The sequence below is a fragment of the Eschrichtius robustus genome, chromosome 18 (assembly GCF_028021215.1).
Source record: "Eschrichtius robustus isolate mEscRob2 chromosome 18, mEscRob2.pri, whole genome shotgun sequence".
NCBI classification, from domain to species: Eukaryota; Metazoa; Chordata; class Mammalia; order Artiodactyla; family Eschrichtiidae; genus Eschrichtius; species Eschrichtius robustus.
In genome coordinates, this window is record NC_090841.1 from 3859556 (window position 1) to 3881836 (window position 22281).

The following is a 22281-nucleotide window of genomic DNA, read 5'->3' on the forward strand; positions in this document are numbered from 1 at the left end:
GCGCAGCTCGCTCGCCGTCTCCTGGAAACACTTCCGCAAACCGGGGCCGCCGAGAGGGCGCGGCGCGGTGGGCAGAGCGGCTGCGCCGCTGAGAGAGCGGCTACGGTATCGCCTGGGGCCGCCGTGAGGACCACAGCGCCTCCTGTCGGTGGAGGCCTTCCAACCCCCAGGAGAGCGCGGTCCTCTCCTGGGAAACTAGCCAACAATTCTCCCTGGTGGACAGGGTCGTGTGGACGTGCTGTGCGAAGAGAATTCGGTGGGTGAGGGCGAGACAGGGTGACACCAAATTTCAGTACTTCGTCTTTTGTCTGAGCTGCAGTTCTTCTCACAAGAATCTACTCTAAGGAAATAATCAGATGTATTTATTTTAGCCTTACTTGAATCCATCACAATCTCCAATATTATGGGATTGTTATGTAAAGTGTGCTATGTCCATACACTGTTGATATCAGCATACCTTAAAAATTATGTGAGTAGGGACTTCCCTCGTGGCGCACTGGTTAAGAATCCGCCTGCCAATGCAGGGGACAGGGTTCGAGCCCTGGTCTGGGAAGATCCCACATGCTGCGGAGCAACTAAGCCCGTGTGCCACAACTACTGAGCCCGCGAGCCACAACTACTGAGCCTGCGTGCCACAACTACTGCAGCCACGTGCCTAGAGCCTGTGCTCTGCAACAAGAGAAGCCACCACAGTGAGAAGCCCGTGCACCACAACGAAGAGCAGCTCCCGCTCGCGGCAACCAGAGAAAGCCCATGCACAGCAACAAAGACCCAACGCAGCCAAAAATAAATAAATAAATTAATTAATTTTTAAAAAAATATGTGACTAAAAGTAAAAGCTGAACAAACTGAAAAATCAGCAACTTTATTTAGATCTATGAGAGAACTGAGGTCACAGGGCAAACCACTGACCCCCAAATTAGAGAGAGAGAGAGAGAGAGAGACAGGCAAGTACAGAGAACAACAACTTATGGGAGCGGAAACCCACCAGCAGCAACCTCCCTGGGACCCAGTGCCGGGCAGGTCGTTTCACCCAGTACATCGTGTCTGACTATCCAGGAGACAAGACATACTAGAAGGCAAAAACACAGTTTGAAGAGAAAGAGCAAGCCTCAAAACCAGACTCAGCTACGGCACAGATGTTAAAATTATCAGACTGGGAATTTAAAACAATTAGGATGGGTAAAGTAGACAGAATGCAAGAACACACAGGCAATGTGAGCAGAGAGATGGAGATTCCAAGAAAGAACCAAGAAGAAATGCTACAGGTAAAAAGCACTACAACAGAAATGAAGAATGCCTTCGATAGGCTTATGAGTAGAACACATGTGATGCAGGAAAGAATCTCTGAGCTTGAGGATACCTCTATAGAAGCCTCCAAAACTGAAAAAGAGAAAGAAAAAAGACTGACAAAAACAGAACAGAATGCCCAAGGACTGTGGGACAACTACAAAAGGTGTAACATACATGTAATGGGAATATCTAAAGGGGAGGAAAGAGGGAAAGGAACAGAAACAAATATTTGAAACAATAATGACTGGAAATTTCCCCCAAATTAATGTCATACACCAAACCCTCAGAGAACACCAAGCAGGATAAATGCCAGAAAAACTACAATCATTCTCGAACCATGGAAAATCAAAGATTAAAAACAGAAATCCTGAAGAAGGCAGGGGCGGGAGAAACCCTTATCTACAGAGGAGCAAGGAAAAGAATCAGATCTGACTTCTCTTCAGAAAGCGTGCAAGCAAGAAGAGAGGGGAGTGAAATAAAGTGTTAACAGAGAAGTCCCCCAGCCTAGAATTCTGTACCCTGTGAAATGCTTACATATAAGTGAAATTAATGACAACAATGAAACAAGGGGCAGGAGGGAGATGTTAAGTTTATTTTATTAGAAAGTACTCACACTACAAAAACAAGTTATGCTGTAGAGGAAAATTACATAACAAAAGTGTTGATGCTGAATTACTGAGTGAAAAATAAACTGGCTATAGAATGGTAGGTTCAATGTGAGTGTGTTGGGTCATTTTTATTTATTTAAAACGAAATACTTACATTTCTAGATGGTTAGGATAACAGGTGACTTTTGTAATTCCTCTGTTTCAGCCACGCTGAAGTGATTTCAGCCTGGAGTGATTTTGCCCCCAGGGGACATTTGGGACATCTAGAGACATTTTTGGTTGTCACAACTAGGAGTGTGTGTCGGGGGGTGCTACTGGCATCCAGTGGGTAGAGGCTGGGTCTGCTGCTGAGCACCTTAAAATACACCAGACACACCCCGCACCCAACCACCCACCAAAGAATTATCTAGCCCAAGATCTCAGTAGTGCCGAGGCGGAGGAGCCCTGCTCTATGTTCTCCAAGTGCTCTGTCCTAAGCAGCTTCAGTCTTTTGTAACTAGAAAATGCTATTTTTAAAACATCATCACCATTTTTACATCATCTTTCTTACTATGTTTGGTGCTACAAAGGCCTCTCTACCCTCTAGGTTTTCTTTTCTAATTAAAAATTATATTTTATTTTGCCAGTGTTTCATTCATTTATTGTATTCAAGTCGTCTTGGTGTTGCTTTGTTTTGAGTGCAGGCTATGTTTCAGACAGATTTTCAAAGCAATGGAGATATTCACGGGGATTACATAATGAGGATAAGATTGCGCGACCTAGAAACCAGCCTCGGCACAGTATCACAAAATCCAAAAGACACAAATCCAGCTTAAAAAAAATTGAAAACTAAAGCAGGTCTTTTGCAGAAGATCTTCTGAAAAAGCAGAAAAGGGTGAATTATATAGCATAACATACATCAACACTTCCTTGATAAAACCTCTTTTTGTATTATTTTCCTGCAGATTTTTGTCATTTTCTCCATTCCACATCCCCAAACACGTTATCCTCACAACCCTATCTCCCTCTTCCCTTATCATTTCTCACTTTGTCTCTTTTACCAATTCTCATAGAAGGGTAATAATAATCATAACTAACGCTTAAATGATTACAAGGTGGCAGAAAGAGTACTAAGTGCTTTACCTGTACTATGGTAAAATACTATTTTCCATAGTATGGAAAATACTATTACCTTCCTCATTTTAAAGATGAGGAAAGTGAAACACAATGAAGTTAAGTAACTTGTCCAATATCACACAGCAGAAAAAGCCTAGATTCATGAGATAAAACCATACAGTCTGACTCTAGATTCTGTATTCTTAATACTATTCTATATTGATTTGTTTTACAAAATCCATATAAAAGTGTCAGTTATGGTAATATGATAGGGTAGGAAATGACTCTGCTTTTTGTAAAAAGTAAAATAGTATCTAAAATAGAAAATCAGGGTTTCCCTAGTGGCGCAGTGGTTAAGAATCCGCCTGCCAATGCAGGGGACACAGATTCAAGCCCTGGTCCAGGAAGATCCCACATGCCACGGAGCAACTATGCCCATGAACCACAACTGCTGAGCCTGCGCTCTAGAGCCCATGAGCCACAAGTACTGAGCCCGTGTGCCACAACTACTGAAGCCCATGCACCTAGAGCCCATGCTCCACAATGAGAGAAGCCACTGCAATGAGAAGCCCGAGCACAACAATGAAGAGCAGCCCCCGCTCGCCACAACTAGAGAAAGCCTGCGTGCAGTAATGAAGACCCAACACAGCCATAAATAAATAAATAAATAAATAAATAAATAAATAAATAAATAAATAAAATATATTAAAATAAAATAGAAAATCAAATCCTATAAAGCACCTATAAAGTAACTGAGAAGAGAGTGAGGACTTACAAGTGCAAAATATAAGGGAAAGTGTGTACCCAGAAAGGTAAGCAGGATATGGAAATTCCTGCAAGAGGGCCATTTCCAAACCAGGTGAATTTAGTACCTGTTTTGATGCTCTCACAGGACGTAAAGTCCAGAAGTCAAAGTCTAGAGCCCACCCCAGGGAGGAAGTACAATGGGGACTCTCCCTACATAAAGCCTGGGCCGGAAGGAAACTCAACCAATCCAATGCCCAGAATACTGTGGGAAATTCACATTGACATTAAGAAACAGGAGGGGGGCAATAATCTCCTGTCTTGCAAATATTATAACCACAAAAATGTTATTAGATGAATTTACAACCTAGATTCATACCACCTAAAAAACTTTCAGAAAAACTTCAAGTTGTGAATACAGTTTTAAAAGTTTGGGATTAGTAGTGCCTAGGAATGTTATTAAAGCAAACTCAAATCCATTTTGGGTGGAATGCCACTCTACAATAGGTTTTAAATAATTCTTACAATTAACTTTCCAAGGAAAATTGTTAGTCACAATAAAAGATAACTAGCACACAAGGAAACAATTCTCAAGAGATAATTTGCAAGAACAACATGAGTGGCAATAAGAGCTTTAATAACTATCAGGCTTAGTTTATAAAACAATTATGCTCAATGCTCATTATGTTTAAAGAAATGAGACATGATGAAAATATCTGCAGTGTATGGGAAAAGCAGTGTCTTAATGAGCAGACATGAAGAAGAACCAAATAGAACTTTTATAAATGAAATACAAAAATTGAAATGGAAAACCCACTGAATGGGTTTAACAGATTAGACACAGTAGAAGAAAGAATTAGAAAACTGGAAGTTACTTTTGAAAATTACCCAGAAAGGAATACAGAGAGACAAAAAGATTGTAATTATGAAACAAAAGATAAGAGAAATGGAGGATAGCATGAAAAGGTCTAACATAAGTCTTGCCACAGTTTCACGAGAAGAGAAGGGGGGTAGAGAGACTGGGGCAAAGATAATATAATACCTGACATTTTTCAGAATGCATGGAAGACACCAATCCACAGAATATGGAAGCTCAATGAATTCCAAGAGGAATAAATAAAAAGAAATCCATATCTAGACACACCGAAGTGAACTAGAATCATTATGGTGAATTCACTATGGCAACACCAAAGACAAAACTGGAGAGCTTAAAAATCATCCAGACTAGAAGAGGAACAAATTACCTCCAGTTGATCAACAATTAAACTGACAGCTGACTTCTCAGCAACTGAGGAAGCCATATAACATTGGAATAGTATCTTCAATATGCAGAAGGAAAACAATGACAATCTAGAATTCTCTTCCCAAAATATCTTTCAAAAAATGAAAATGGAAAAAAAAACCCAGACATTTTCAAACAAAAAATACAGACTGAGAGAATTTGCCATGACCCATATTAAGGCAAATTATTCAAAAGTATACTTAAGGATAAGGAAGATGATCACAGATGGAAGATCTAAGATAAAAAAGAAATGAAGTTTTTTTGATGGCACAAAATTTTAATAAAGTTTTAAGAAGTTTAAAAAGAAAAGAGTTCAAATATATGATTTAGGCATGAGATAAAATACTCTAAAATACTTGTATTCTCTTAAAGACGGTAGGAGTGTTGGTTACTTTTAGCCTTAAAAAGTTATATTTACATATGTTTTAATTTCTAAGGTAACTGCTAAAATATAGAAACAGCACATAAGTTCCAAGTTAGTATAAGGAGAAAATGGAATTTTAAATGTATTTAAAGATGTATTTGCCACAACTTAAAAAGAATATCAATAAATAAATTTAGCAAAATGTGTATAGGATCTCTATAGAGCATGTTATAAAACTACATGGATGGATGGCTGGATGGATGGATGGATGGATGGAAGGATGGATGGATGGAGAGATAGAGAGTTAAAGAGATAGATATATAGATAGGTAGATAGATATTACACACACACACACACACAGAAGACCTAAATAAATGGAGAGATGTACTGTGTTTACAGAATAGAAAACTCAATTTTGACAGTTTTTTGGAATACTGGTCAGGTATTTTGTTGAATGCCCCTCTACTGGAATTTATCTAAAGTTTTTCTCATAGTTAGACCAGGGTTAAGGGCTTTGGGGGAGAAGACCAGACAGATAAAATGCCATTCTTATCACATCATATCAATATCAAGTCATATTGTCAATATGATTTATCATTGTTGTTGTACACCTTGATCGCCTGGCTGAGGTAGTGTTTGTCAAGTTTCTCCACTGTAAAGTTACTATTTTCCCCCATTTCTATCCTCTCCTCTCTCAAATGAGCTCACTATTCAAAGTTCATACTTAAGGAGGAAGGAGTTATACACCCCATCTTTGAGGGCTGAGTTTCTAAATAAGTTGTTTGAAATTCTTCTGCACAAGAAAATTTTCTGTTCTCTCCCATTTACTTATTTACTCCATCATTTGTTTATATCAGAATGGGCTCATGAATATTCATTTTATACTTCAGGCTATATTCTGATAGTTCTTCATTTATTTTCTTGCTCAAATTGTTCTGGTTTTGGCCATTAGCAGCCCTTTCACTTGGCTCCTCTATCCCTTTGACATACCCCCATCAATACTGGGGGTTTTGTTTGTTTGTTTTTAGCACTTCCTTACTTTCTGGCGCTACAAGAAGCTCCCACCTCATTTTGCATCTTTCCCACCCCAGCCCTTAGAATTAACTATTTCTCCAAAGAGCTCTGGTTCTTTTATTGAAGAATGATATTAGAATCCAAGATCTGGGCCCTAGGTATGCCTTTTCCTACTGGAATGTTAGCAAGAGTTCTTTTTTTTTTTTTTAATTTGTTTAGTTTTGGCTGCGTTGGGTCTTCATTGCTGCACACGGGCTTTCTCTAGTTGTGGCAAGCGGGGGCTACTCTTCGTTGCGGTGTGTGGGCTTCTCATTGCGGTGGCTTCTCTTGTTGCGGAGCACGGGCTCTAGGCGCACGGACTTCAGTAGTTGTGGCTCGCGGGCTCAGTAGTTGTGGCGCACGGGCTTAGTTGCTCCACAGCATGTGGGATCTTCCCAGACCAGGGCTCAAACCCGTGTCCCCTACATTGGCAGGCAGATTCTTAACCACTGTGCCACCAGGGAAGCCCCAAGAGTTCTTTTTGTTTATATACATTTTCTGTTTGTTTGTTTTCTTTTCCTATCACCTTGTTCTGATTTTGTGGATCTCATCTCTCTAGGTATATAAGGTATTTGTTTGTTTGACTGTTTGTTTTTGCTTCCCAAATTATCTCCATTCCCTCAAGGTTTCTTTCTAGGTTTGTTGTTTTGGCTTCTGACTTTCATGTCAGAACTCTCCTCTAATATCTGATCATCTTTGACCATCCTTTCAAGTAGTAAAATGTTAATTGAGAACAATCTTTGTTGGAAAGCTTGAGAATTGGCCAGGATTGCTACAGAATGATGGGGTGGCGATGTGGCACTTTTATTGGGGATCTCGCACATCACAACTTGAAGGTCTTGTGCATGGGAATGGACACAAGGAGCCCTGGGAACAGATGTCCTGTCAGCAGCAGGAGCAGAGCCTGAGTAGAAGCCCCAGTTGGACACCACACACAGGATGCAAATGATCCAGACCATCTGCTTCCCTGTCGCTAGCTCTGCCCCGGTGAGAACTACAAGATAACAAAGAGCCCCAGTTCCTCTGTCACGACGAAGGGGTGGGTTCACTCAAGGGAAATGAATAGACACTATAAAGGAGAAGAGTTTTGCTCACTGAGACTCATTTTTATTCTTACTAATGTTCATAAAGCACAGGGTCCAATTTAAGAGGACCTCTATGTGCACCAGTGTCCCTAAATTCTAACCTTCCCTAAAAAAGTTGGATCAATAAAAATTACCAGATTTCCTGCTGTCGTAATCACATTACTTACGCAAACAGGTCACTTAATACAGTTACAGCACCAAGGGAGGAGTCCCCGAGACTTATAAGCTAACCCGAGGGAAGGCCAGCCAGCCAAGAAGAGTTCTGTCTCGTAGGGTTAGTCAGACTGGTGAATATCAAAATACCAGCTTGATCATTGACCGTGAGAAACACACGTTAAAACAGACAGCGGTGAGGGTCAGCGTATTCTCTTCCTATAAAGCTAAGTGGACACTTTGCATTGAGAAGCTTGCTTAGTTAGCATGAATTCGGGCAAGGGAAATGACCTAAATGATATGACAGGCTGTTGTCATTCAGCCAAGATCCTGATGCAGCTGTAAACCCATCTGTAGTTGTGATGTACCAACTACAAGACAAGAGAGCAGTGTTTCTGGGCCAGGAAAGCCTCTGGGGGCAGCCCTGACGGCTCATTATTATAGGGATATATTACATATCCCCAATCTAGTTTCTGAACATCTCCATGCTGAGAACCCATTTCTTTAGAAATGCCACCTGGTCTGCTAAGTTCCTATCAAGATGTAGCCTGGAAGCCATGCTGTCTTTTGGAGGGAGTCTTAAAATATCTGTGCTTTGCTTAATTTTGTCTTGATGTGTATATTTATAATTTCCTTTATTATCCAACTTCTAGGAGACACCTAGATTTTGCCTTATATGTGCCTACAAAGACTACTTAAAATAACATACTAGTTATTGATGACTTTAATAAAATATAATTTTCTTAGTTGACCTTGCATTTAAAAGTGGAGGGTTTTTTGCATCAAAAATTAACAAATACACAAAAAGCAGTAAGTAAACAATCATGATGGTTTGAAATAATGAGGAATCAGTCTTCCACATTCATTTCTCCCTAATGCTTAGTGTTTATTTTTACACTTTTTTTTTTTTTAAAACCCACTTAGTTCCCCTATAAAATACACAAGAGATGTCTGATGCTATGATTGTCATGTGAGAAAACATTTCATATTTTAAAATTAAATGTTAATGCTTTTATAATTATATTTACTGCTTACCGTCTAATGGGATATTATGAAAGCAATCACACTTCCTAATCTGGGTGTTTCTTAAATAGAAATAAGTCATTAAAAGAGCAAGAATATTTCACTTGGCTGCATTTCTCAGCTTTTATTTTTAGGTGGATTACTGCAGAAGCTGAAGCCTAGGCTCAGAATTCTTTCTGGAATCAAAGCTGTTTGAATTCAGATCTCATATCTGCCCCTTAATAACTGTGAATTTAGTAAAATTATTTAACTTCTCCAACTCCTGGTTTTCTTTTCTGTAAATAGCAATACTTACCTTTATCCCCTCCATGGAGTTATTTGTTTTGGTTAAGTGAAATAATGAACCAAAATCCGTTAAGCATAGCAGCTGGCCTTAATAAATTCTATAAATAACAGTTGTGTGTACATGTGTATCAAGCAGAGTGCATCTTGGAATCCCCATAGGTATCTGTATACCTCCTGATCCTCAAGTTAATTCTGAGTTCAGAACTTTATTTGGATCAGGCTGTGTTCATCTGGGGAGACTGAGTGAAGGATGAAATATTTGTTCTTATCTGAGTGCACTGCATGCTGTATTCCAGTGATCATATCTGGGATTCTATAACCTGTGATTGAGGAGGTCCAGCCAAGTGCACACCTCCAGGTTAGGCCACGTACAGGGCTCCTTCAGTCTCATGCTGAAGTTGAGACCTCGTATAATGTTTCCAGGTCAATGTGCACCTCACTCTCTCAGGATATGAGGGTTTGGAATCTTGCCCCTTATTCTGTCTTAAAAGTTATTTGTAATTTTTCTGCTTTTCCTAACTGTGTGACCTTCTCTCTGAATCCTTTAGATAAGTGAATCTTGGTGATTTACCCCAGGGGCATATGTGTCTGCGCTTTCTGTCCATTTGTACCCGCTCTCAACTTTGGTCTATACAGTGGCCGGTCGTGCCCTACTCTGTGTAACCACTTTATTGAACACTGGGCTCTTCAAGGATGAAGTGGCAGCAACTTTCTTTTTCTCTACAGCTGCCCTCCAAGCCTACTTTGTCAGCTATCCTTTACCCTCTCCTCAGTAGGAGCTTGAGATCGTAGAGAAGGACCGGTCACTCTTGGGTTTTAGAACAATCTGATGTTAAGGAGTTATAGGCTCATCCCACTTTCCCCCCATTTGCTTGCTAGCTGTTGCCTCTGCTCCCTGGGAATCAGGTCTTACTTGGCTAGCCCCATTATAATTTGGCATCACTGATGTATGAAGGCCCCCTCTTTCTCCCTCGGGCACTCAGTCAATTAGTTAACCCTTCGCCCATCCTCTGGGACCTCCAGACAGCCTCATTTCCTGAAGGAGGTACCACCCTCTCCAGTTCGTTTCTTAACGAGCTAGCTCTTGGTTTCTGATATACTCAAGGGCTGGCTATTTTTCTTCTAGATTCACTTGAAACTTCTCAGTTCCTGTACATTATATCTGTCTTCTTATGTCTCCCCCACACGTACATACACTTGTGCTTGAACTCTGTTGAGAGGATTTCTATTGCTTGCAACCAAAAGAGGCCTAATTAAGGTATAGGAAAACGGATCAAAGGGAATTGGACAGGCTTGGGGGAAATTTTATCCATGCTATGGGAAAGTCTTAAGAATGCATTCCTGCTTCACAGAAGTGGATATTGGTCTATGAATATGTGCCAGAATATTAAATTAATATCATTAATATCAATTAATATTAATGGTATCCTAAATTTAGAATAATGGGACTCAACTATAATGGCTTAACACAGAAGTTGATTTTTCTCTGAAAAGAAATCGGATGGTAGGCAGACCAGGATCGTTTCAGTGGTTCTATAATATCATTGACGACCAGTGTTCATACTGTTTTTCTGCTACGTCCTCCTTAGCATATGACTTCCATTCTTAAGTTCCTCACAGCCCAAGATGGCTGTTGGAGAGCCAGCCATGTGTCTTGAGTTCCAGGCAGCGGGAAGAAAGAAAGAGGAGAAAGGCAAGAGGGATGTATGCCAGCTCTCTCCTCCTCTAAATGAGCCAACGCTCATCTCATGTCTCCCACTTACATCTAATCAGCCACATTTACCTGTAAAGGAAGCTGGGATTCTGGTTAGTGTGCCACCTTGAATAAAATTGGGATTATTTTTTTTTTTAAATAAATTTATTTATTTATTTACTTTTGGCTGTGTTGGGTCTTCGTTGCTGTGCTCAGGCTTTCTCTAGTTACGGCAAGCGAGGGATACTCTTCATTGTGGTGGCTTCTCTTGTTGTGGAGCACAGGCTCTAGGCGTGCGGGCTCAGTAGTTGTGGTGTGCGGGTTCAGTAGTTGTGGCTCACGGGCTTAGTTGCTCTGCGGCATGTGGGATCTTCCCGGACCAGGGCTCGAACCCGTGTCCCCTGCATTGGCAGGTGGATTCTTAACCACTGCGCCACCAGAGAAGTTGGGATTTTTTTAAAAATTATTTATTTATTTTTTGGCTGTGTTGGGTCTTTGTTGCTGCGTGTGGGCTTTCTCTAGTTGCGCGAGCAGGGCCTACTCTTCATTGAGGTGTGCGGGCTTCTCATTGCGGTGGCTTCTCTTGTTGTGGAGCGCAGGCTTAAGTAGTTGCAGCACGCGGGCTCAGTAGTTGTGGTGCACGGGCCTAGTTGCTCCGTGGCATGTGGGATCTTCCCGGACCAGGGCTCGAACCCACGTCCCCTGCACTAGCAGGCGGATTCTTAACCACCGTGTCACCAGGGAAGTCCTGGGATTATTTTTTTTTAATATATGTATATATATTTTTTCCTTTTTAAATTTTATTTATTTATTTAATTTATGGCTGTGTTGGGTCCTTGCTTCCGTGCAAGGGCCCTCTCCAGTTGTGGCAAGCGGGGGCCACTCTTCATCGCGGTGCGCGGGCCTCTCACCACCGCGGCCTCTCCCATTGCGGAGCACAGGCTCCAGACGCGCAGGCTCAGCAATTGTGGCTCACGGGCCCAGCTGCTACGCGGCACGTGGGATCCTCCCAGACCAGGGCTCAAACCCGTGTCCCCTGCATCGGCAGGCAGATTCTCAACCACTGAGCCACCAGGGAAGCCCCCTGGGATTATTTTTAAGGAAAAGGGGAAGAATAAAAATTGGTGGCAACAAGACAGCTTCCTTCGTTTATTTTATGCTGACATCGCCAAGCTTCTTCTCCTGATCTTAGCTTATCCACTATGATCGTCAGGTCATGAAGGCGACTTTTTCACGCCCCATGCCCCACACTCACACATAGGAAGGACATAATTTCAAAGTAAATGACCACACTTTGAATTAAATACATTTAGCTTCATGGAAAACTCCCTATAGTTCTTTCACTTTTCTCATTTGGGAGATGACAGGTGAAAACTTTATCAGATCATCACTGTGTTTTTTTTGTTTTTTTTTTAATTAATTAATTTATTTATGGCTGTGTTGGGTCTTCGTTTCTGTGCGAGGGCTTTCTCTAGTTGTGGCAAGCGGAGGCCACTCTTCATCGCGGTGCGCGGGCCTCTCACTGTCGCGGCCTCTCTTGTTGCGGAGCACAGGCTCCAGACGCGCAGGCTCAGTAATTGTGGCTCACGGGCCCAGCTGCTATGCGGCATGTGGGATCTTCCCAGACCAGGGCTCGAACCCGTGTCCCCTGCATTAGCAGGCAGATTCTCAACCACTGCGCCACCAGGGAAGCCCATCATCACTGTTTTGATCTGTTGTTGGGAACTTTTGTTTTAGCTTTAGTCTTTCCTCCCCAACTTTACATTTTGAAAAACTTCAAGCCTAAAGAAAAGTAGAAAGAGTAGTACAGGAACACCCATATACCCCACCTATAGAGTCACTGATTGTTAATATTTAGTCACAGTTTCATTATGGATCTATCTCTCTATAAATTTTGTTGTTGTTGGATCTTTTGAAAATTTAGTAGGATTTTTAGAGGAAAAACACTATCTAAATCTTTAAAGTCAATACGGCCCTTCTAAGAAATTCAAGACAGAGGGACACTGGTTATAGATAGTCTCTAAAAGATAACTTCTAACTTGGATATTTCAGAGAATCAGACCATACTTATTACAGATCCCTTTAAATAGGCTTGAGGATTTCACTTCCTCTCTGTGTTAGACCCTCTTAACTTCTCAAAGGGTTATTCTGATCTCAACACACCACTAAAGCAAGCCTATTTAGATATTTTAATGCAAATCCAAATTAGAATTTTTTACAGTACTATTGCCTTTCAGATAATTCAGCTTGATTATAACATTAACAATGTCATCATACAGCCAGTAAATCAGCAAAAGATGGGGTTTCTTAACAGAATGTTCACAATATAAAAAATAAGGGGAAGCAAAATGGCTTGCTATCGAAGTTAGAATTCAAATCACTTGCTTCATCCTCTGAAAGAAGCAATTCACATAGAACTGATACATGGGTTCAGGTCCCATAATGTCCAATAAGAGTATTTGGAAACATGCTTTGAAGTAGGATGTTACTCTTGTCAGGAAAGAAAGGTAAAGGCAAATTCCAGGGCTCCATGGTTTTGCCTGGCTGGAAGGGGTTTTATCTTACACAGGCATGAAGCTTATGTTATTGCCACCTTACTGTGAAGTTTTCAGTTGAATAAACAAACAATTGGGCTTACAGAAACTGCTTTCTTTGGAATTTTATTTCTGTAGCGCATACGGGTAAGAATTTCTTTTCTTTTTGCTAATAGGACAAACAGAAGAAGGCATATAAGATCACAAAGCCTCTTTGAGGTCCAGTCTTACATTTGGTGCCTCTAGAGGCATGTGGTAGATTGTAATACTGCTTATCAAATATTCCAGTTTCCATTTCTGCAGTGCGCCTTTGTGTGGGATTTTGGGGTTTCTGCAGCAATAACTTAAACTACTGACAGATACAACACAGAAATGCTGTACTAAAATCTTTTAAAAATAAAGTTTAAAAAATAGTTTGTCAATTTGAGTGGTTCCCCTCCAAATTCTCATCTCTGAGTGATCTTCTTACTATTTTCTTTTATAAACTTATTTTTAGAACTGTTTTAGATTTACAGAGTTATTACAAAGAGAGTTCCTATATACCCCACACCCAGTTTCCCCTATTATGAACGTCTTATATTAATCCCTGCTACATATTTACATGCTCTTTCCATCCAGCTAATCTTACATGTGTTGGTAATTAACATATATGCATTTAAGTGCCAGGAATTTTGCTCTTACTAATTTTCTGTTGGTATTCTTCAAAAGTTTTGGAAAGAATATGCAATGGAATTAACACACAGGTTGCCACTTTTTACCTTTTCACAAAAATCATCTGGATCTATATTTTTTTGTTTCCAAGTCAAAAGTACCCTTTGATTTTATATCCCCAGTTCTCTTAATGACCATCCTATATATACTCATCACTGATAATAGCATTCTCTAGACCACTGAAGCTCAAAAAACCCACAATATTTTTTCTCTTCCTGCTTAATAACTATGAACTTTTTCTTTATACTATAGTTCAAATATGTCCCTTTTCTTTTTTATCATTCCCACAGTGACTGCCATAATATTTGAAATGCATTTAATTTTTAAATTATACACAGAGATGGTGTATTAGTCTGCTCAAGCTGCAATAATAAAATACCACAGACTGGGTGCTTAAACAACAGAAATTCATTTCTCACAGTTCAGGAAGCTAAGTTCAAGATCAAGGTATTCATGGGCTCTCTTCCTGGCTTACAGAAGGCTGCCTTTTGGATGTGTCTTCAGAGGCAGAGAAAGTGAGTTCTCCGGTGTCTCTTACTGTTAGGGAACTAATCCTATCATGAGGGTCCCACCCTCATGACCTCATCTAAACCTTACTACCTCCCAAAGGCTCCATCTCCAAATACCATCGCCTTGGGGGGTTAGGGTTTCAACATGTGGATTTTGGAGGGACACGGTTCAGTCCATAGCAGGTGGCAATGCCCAAGCTCAATGCAGGAGAAAGTGCTGCATTAAGGGGAGCTGTGAGACGTCAGGTTAGAAAGATCCGTGATGTGTAAGACTCTGAGCGCCACACGGGAAGTCCCACGGTTTCTGATCAAGGCAGTGTCCTGGTGGGAATTGTTTTAGAAAAGCAAATACGGTGGTTGCATATAAGACGTACTTTACTGGAAGAAATCGCAGGTAGGAAAACCCTCTGCGAGAGTAATGTAACAACCCCTGATGGGAAAATAAGGATCCGCATTATGAAGGCAGAATCTCGAACTCACCACCGCCCGCAAGACTTTCCTCATCCTCCCGTCAGAGGGAATCTCCTCTTTAAAGCCCCATTTTCCTTATGTTTAAGGGTTGCTCACGGAACCCTTACATCGTTCTTGCTTCTGTTACTTTTCTTATCCCGTCTACTCTGTGCATCCTCCCTTGCAGGAAGCAAGGATATAAGCAATAACTGAGATTAAACAGCCATAATGCAAAGGTTACGTCAGCACAGATGCCGAAACAGGAAGAACCGAGACAGACACGATCCCATCAGGACCTCCAGGCGCCGCCTCCTCCCCTCCCCTCCCCTCCCCCTCCCCCTCCCCTCCCCCTCCCCTCCCCTCCCCCCTCCCCTCCCCTCCCCTCCCCCCTCCCCTCCCCTCCCCTCCCCCTCCCAGCGGCCCCTGCGTGGCCGCCGGCCCCGCCCACTCCCAGCGGCCCTTGCGTGGCGGGCGCGCTCCCGGAGGTGTGTGCGGGCGGCCGCTGGTTACCTGCGCTGCGCCATCTCCACATCCTCGGGCCGGTCTTCGCGGCCGCTGGGCTCCGCGTTCGCGCAAGGTTGCGGCTGGGCGGGAGCGATGCTGCCCGGCCCGCTTGGGCCTTGAGGCGGGAGCGGCGAACCGACCCATTAGCTTGCCGACCGCGCCGAGCCCGCAGCCATGTCCGCGGGGTTCTCCTTCGGGAGCAGCACGCTGGGCTCCTCCACCGTGGCCGCCAGCGGGAGCGGCACGGGCGGCGGTTTCTCCTTCGGGACCGCGGCGTCTAGGTAACCGCGAGCGGCCTCCTTCCCGGCGGGGCTGTGGGCGGGCGGCCTGGGGGTCCGGGGCGGGGGGCGCCGGCTTCCACGCGGAGGCCCGGCCGCGGTTTCGCCGCTTCACTGGGCCCATCCCGCCGCCCGGTGAATGTCGGAGGGATGAATGGAGCTAAGGTTGTCGGATCTAAGCTCTTTTTAGAAAAAGAGACTTCATAGGAAATTGTAAGGGGAACAATGACAAGTTTCTCCCCGCTAATTGAGACGCCATTGCAGGATATACGTTTTGGGACATTAATGAATTCGTGGTTATTTTAAACGCGCTTTCAGACCGTTTGTGCCTTATGGGGCCCTATCTGTCCTCTTGTTTTTTTTGTTTCAAATACTTGTTACAGCACTTTTTGGTGGTAGTTTTGAACAGTATGAGCAAATTAGTATATCACAAGTGAGGACATTGTGCTGACTCTCATTGTCTTTTACTTAAATTGTGAAATGTAGACGCCATAGTCATCGTCTTTGTGCAGCCTGCCACCCCACCTCTTCAAGTGATAGCAATTTGGCCAGCAGACGTCCAGAAAGAGGCAATTAAAGTAAAGATCATTTTAATGATGTGAGGTTTGCTCTTTGGAGCTCAAACTTTTGAAGATAAAAATGGAGATCATTAAATCAAATAATGTGCCTAGAATGAGTTACAAGATAGCTCCCGAAGCTGGTAGATCAACAAGGCAAAAAACCCTCCAGTTTTGCCTGTATGGGAGGGGGTAGGGTGGGCAAAGACTACACAGTGAAGTCAGAAATCTGGAGTTTTCCTTAATAGCTCCTATGCTGTCACTCTGTGCACTTGATCAGTAAGGCCTGATCATTTTAATGCTTTACTTGCCGTTTGCTTCACTTCCAGGCTCTTGTCATTCGTGGAACAAATGTTTGTTGAACGCATTCCTAAGTAGTAGGCCCCCCTTTAGGTGGTAAGATAAATAAGTCCTGCTCTCCTGAAGTTTACATGAAAGAGCGTAATACTTAATGATTCCCGCCAGCTTCTCAACCAGTAACCTTCTCCTGTTAGATGAAAACTGCTCCCATCACCTCCTACTTTGATTAGTTATCTGGAATCCCAGTTGCTGTCTCAACTGCTTTTACATCAACTTTTTTTTTTTTTTTTTAACAACGTTGTAGCCAGATATAAAAAAAAAAAAAAATTCCCATTGCCTCCCTTCAATGATTTTCCACTATCCTCGGAATGAAGTAAAAATAAACCTTACCATGGTCTGCAAGGCCCAGGCTGGAACCTCTTCAGACATCCTGAGCCCATCTTCTCATTTCTGTTTGCTCCAATTCAATGATCCAGACCCAACTGTAAAAAAAATAATAATAACATCTACAGGCATACAGATAAGTCACTGAAACAGTTTCAGCGAAAGATACTACCCTTACTCTTTGATATTTTCTATGCACTTTGATATTTTCTTTTTTTTTTTTTGGCCTGATATTTTCTATTCTGTTCCGTTTCCTTTTTTACAAATGCTGGTTGTGAGCTACTAAATTGATTTTTTGCTCATCTCATGGGTCCTGATCTTAGTTTGAAAAACACGACTTGGGCTTTTTCTCAGTTTCTCAGGTGAAGGCCAAACCCCTTCCCACTTTAGGGCAGTTCCCTCTGCCTGGAATTGCCCTTCGACCTCTTGTGCTGAGCCGATGCCTGCTTGTGGGGCTCAGGTGCTTACGTCGGAGGGAAGCCTTTTCTGACCTGTCATTGTAGAGAGGTTTCCACCCCTTACCCTGGACCATAGCACTTAGCACAGTTGGGTCAGTTCGTTACATTTTTTGTTGACTTGTTTGCGCTCCATGATGGTGGAGATCTTTTCATGCTGGTTTTCCAGGAGCCACGGTGGAGCTCAATACGTATTTGTTGAATGCATGAATGATTGATAAATCTCTTTCTCTGGTTGGAGACTTCCTGAGGGCAGGGCCTGAGTCTCATCTACCACTCCGAGTCCCTGTGACAGTGCCTGGCAGGGCTTTTATAAATACTTGTTGAATGATTGAGTAAATGAAGTATTAGCAATAAACTAGAAAAATGTATACATGCTGTAGAGAGGCTTGGGAAATTAATAAAAGGAGAGACGGTCTAACACCTGCCCATTGGACTACTGGTTTGGAGACCTAACATTCTTTCGGTAAATGCACCTAGGTTAGGTTAGCTCCCAAGTCCACGGTAAGGCAGGATTCCATTCCTCATCTGGCAGGGTCTGCTGGCTTCTCTACATCATGTCCTTGTTGAGGAATTGGCAGATAATATTGGTTGAGGCAATAATTGGTTAGGTCTGAGGTAGCTTTTTGTTTTTCTTTAAGTGAATATTTCTACCACAGAAATTTCTCCTTTGCTTCTCTGGGAAAGTAAGATTTTACTTTGATATATTTTCTTTGGTAATGTTTTCAACTTTATGAAGTTGTGAAACACTTCATTGTATCTTTACTTAAATTGTCAAGAAATTTTAAATACTTTAATTGTCTTAAAAATACATACTTTCACTTTGTAGCTTTTGTGTATTTATGGAATAGCAGTAAAAACATGGGATTGCTGACTTGTTTGGGAGGAAGGGAAGCATAATAAACATTTCCTTAATTTGATTCTTCATAATTTGCCAACAAAATGTTTCTTAAAAATACGTTTTGTTCAATAAAGATGTTTAAAAAAAAAATACGTTTTGGTTCAGTTGATTGTTTAAAGATCTGTGCTTTAATTCTGGGTGAGACCTTGCAGCCCTGCTCTGCCAGCCCCCTGTGCTTATACGCAGAGGGGCACGTGCACACGTGCTAATAGGAAAAGACACAATTAGGGTGCACCCTCTCCTTTTTCCTGCGCAGTGTTGGTGACTGATTTCAAGTTCTCCTTCCTTAAAAAGCTCCTCCCTCTCCGTTCCCCTCACAGTGATTAACAGGCATAGAACCTTGTACATAATATGTTTAGTTGAATTTATAAGTGCTCCTTATGATAGCAGTAGCAACAGCATTTATTGAGTGAAGTTAATTTGCCCTTCATAATCTCTAAATCTTTACAAAAAATCTTAAGTGGGTACTGTTATTCCATTTTGCTGATGAGGAAATAGAGGCCCAGAAACGTTATGTCACACAAGTACCAGCACGTTGGAGAGCTGGTACCGGAGCCTGGCCAGAGCACTACTGCCTGCCCCTTCCATTGAAATGCCGCAGGCTGTGAAGCTTTTTTTTAAAACTGGCATGGGGTTCCGCCATGGTGTTTATGTCTATGTGGAAGGCCCGGGAGAGAAGTAATAAAGATACATGTATAGCATGAACGGGATTTCCCATTATGTTATACATGTTGTAATCTCTCTTAACTCTCCTACATAATTTTTGAAGTGTCAAATTGTCAAGATTTTTTGGCTTGTTTTCATAATTTGTTCTACCATTTATAGATAGCAAATTTGAGCCTCTGCAGCTTGCTAAGAACAGTTGAAAAGCTGTAAACTTTGTTCGCATCACTTGTTATTATCAGCTGCTCTTTTTTAAGCTTTCAGAACCTCTGAAGAGGGTTTCTGCTGATCTTACACAGTCTTTGCAGAGGGTAGCTTTGCTTTGCAGCTTCCTCGTACCAGGGTATGTCTGTTCTTGTCCCTCATCCCCACCCCCAGGGGTGGCGATACAGCAACAGAGAGGTGGCGGGGACAGCTTCGAGTGACTCTCCTATTTCTGGGCATGTCTTTATGTTAGCAGTCGGGGAAGAACAAATGAGCTTAGCAGTGTGAATTGTACGTACATAGTTCCGAAGGAAAATGATCATTTGTAGGATTTCCTATGGCTGTTTTAAAATACGCTAGCTTTCAAACGAAAACTGGTGAAAGAATATATGTGATCTTGTTTATGATTCCTTGGCATCTGAAATCCTAATTGCTATAGATTCTGCTTTTCTTGAAGACTGGTGTTGCACTTTTTAAGAATAATTTTGCATGTGGATCTATTTTTATAGAGAACAGAAAAATATTTGAACGTGGTTGGTGGAAGGTGAGTTGTGATTACTTTTGTATCCTGTGGAGATGTGTGAGATGCTTAAATGGAGAAATAATTAACCTCGAAGAGCTAACTTGCGTTTCCCGTAAATAAGTATTGGCTCTAGTAGACTTTATTTTGTGTTTTCTATGAACAAGCAGCCCTTCTGTGGGGCTCAGCTTTGGGACTCTGGGGAGCACGGCGACTCCAGTGACAACATCTGCTCCTTCTGGTGGTTTTGGAACCGGGCTCTTTGGATCTAAACCTGCCACTGGGTTCACTCTAGGAGGAACGAACACAGGTAAGGAGGGTTGTCAGAGTCTCAGGGAGTGGGTGTGGGGTATTCATTCTCTGCAGGTTCTGTCCTGTGTCTCCTCCCTTTACAAGGATCGTCACTGGTGGTAGACCTAAAAAATGGTAAATACTGAGATGAAAAGGCAGACGGATGTGGGATCAAGGGTCAGAGATAGGGCCAGCCATTAGCTGTGACTTACTTCAGTGTAAGGAAGGACAACACACACATACATTTAAGAATTAAAGGAAATAAATCTATTCAAAAATAGTGAATTAAAGTAAGTCAAGTTTGTGTTAGATTATATAATGCAGTGTTTTATCTTGGTGAAGACTGAGTCAAGTTTACAGTTTGGACATTAATTAATTTAGCATATATGGGACAGTCAGCTTCCTATTTTGCTATAACATTATAATTTACGTTCCTAAGAGATGTTTCAGATTTTTTTATTATTAAAACAATTGTTGCACTGGGAAAAGGGCAGGAGGTAAAGGTTTCTGGTGGACGTTTCAATAATAAAACGTTTTTTAAAAAAATACAGGTATTTTGCTATTATAAGCAAAATATATGTTTCACTGGAGCCACCATTTTAAAAGTTTACTTCCTCATTTACCTTTATTCTCTGCCCTCAGAGTCTCTTGGTCTGTGTTACCACCTTTTGCATTGAGCTGCCAGCCTCGACTGCAGCACTTTGCACAGCTACACAGAGACCATGGAAGAACTGCAGGCGTAAACGTGAGACCAGCCAGTGTGCCTCTTGAGACAGTGCCGGTGTTTTGTTTGGACTAGCTTTTTTTCCTCCTTGCCGGATTTTGTTATAGGCAATAGTTGTTTGCATTTTACAACTCTTAATCCCTAATTAATCAAATTATACACAGCCTGTGATATGAGAACCAGTGCTATAGAAGGAACGCTGTATTAGGCAGTGGTTGTGGTGGAAGATACCGTGGTACCCGTTAGTCTCACCAGCAGTGTTACCACTCCCTGAGGGTGATTCCAAGTCTTGCCCTGTGACAGGCCAAAAGAATGCCATCTGCCACTGATGGTTAAAATTTATTTCTCTTTTTGTCCCCAGGAATAGCAACAGCTGTAACTACAGGATTAACTCCGAGTAAGAATTTTTGAGGGAAGATCCCAGATCTGTGGTTTTTCTACTCTTTCCTAATCTCTCACAGAACTGGGCTATAGAAGAAACATATAAGGAACTGAATATAGATCATAGATACTTTTCAAAGAACCTTTCAGTATTTGACTATTTTAAAAAAATCGATGATTATGTAATCCTTTTTTAGTTCAGAAAAAAATTTTAATACAGAATTGTCTTTTTCTGTCAAAATTTATTTCACATTTATATTTTTCAGTCATTTAAGCCCTTTTAGTGAAAAAAGAACCAAACTTTAGGCCAGAAGTCTTGGAATTAAGTGCTGGCTGTACCTCTAAATAATTGTGAGGCCTTAGCTGGTCATATCTGGCAGCTTTTAGTTATCTTTCAAATGAGGGTATTGGAATAAAAAGTTTCTGAATTCCCTTCCAGCTCAAAAATATCGTGGTTCTCTATCGTGATATGCTGCAGGGAATGTGGGTAACCAGGGTGACAGCGCCTTGACCTGGATGCCAGGGAATAATGTGAAAGGATGAGAGGACAGTGAGGAACCTCAATTAAAATTACTTAATTTAATTAAATGTAAACTTAAAATTGAAGTAAATTAAAAATTGGTGAACTTTCTTCACTTAGATGCTACTTACCTGTTACCAACAGAAAGCACGTCTGTCTACCACCAAAGTTTCGTACAGGACTGGTTACAAGGGCAAGCAGTTGGATCCTCTCCTGAGATTTTAGAGCCTATGCGTGTTTTCAAAGCATGTTACTCTGCAGGGACCTCCACTTGTGGCAAGGACGATCCAGAAGCATAGTTTCTGACTTCTTTTCTTTCAGTGCCTTCAGGAGAAGCCAAAGTGCAGGTCATTCATAATTTCTCTGTTTAGTAACTTTGCGTAACTCCTCCTTCCTGGCTGTGGCCGTGAGTCTACACAATGCCTTGATCGTTGAGTATCAGCGGAGTGTGGTGGAGGACCCTGATGAGGTCAGGGGCCGCTGGGTGCCGAGCGATGGGTTCTGGTGTCACCTGATACGCGCGCTGAGAGGCGCGTGAAAGGCACTAGGAAGGCCGAGGAGGAGGAGAACAGGAGTTGTTGATTGGCAGGGCAGGAAGCACTGTTCAGGCAGGAGTGGAGAGTGCAGAGGCCCAGTCATTAAAGGATCCAGGGAAATAGCAAGGGTGCTTTGCTCTTGGAGTTTAGGATTCTGAGGGTAGGCATGGTAGGAAGAGGA

General features: G+C 41.9%; 1 protein-coding gene across 3 annotated transcripts in view; it reads left to right on the forward strand.

The window, feature by feature from the left end:
* Positions 1 to 15345: 15345 nt before the first annotated feature.
* NUP58 (nucleoporin 58) overlaps positions 15346 to 22281 on the forward strand; it is a 34488-nt gene continuing 27552 nt past the window's right edge. For 2 of the 3 annotated variants that reach the window (XM_068526449.1, XM_068526451.1), the window contains exons 1-2: positions 15346 to 15667; positions 19816 to 19958. In XM_068526449.1, coding sequence (XP_068382550.1) covers positions 15561 to 15667; positions 19816 to 19958 — 250 coding nt within the window. In that variant the 5' untranslated portion in view covers positions 15346 to 15560. The remainder of the gene's footprint in view (positions 15668 to 19815; positions 19959 to 22281) is intronic. The other variant, XM_068526450.1, reaches the window with a different exon arrangement.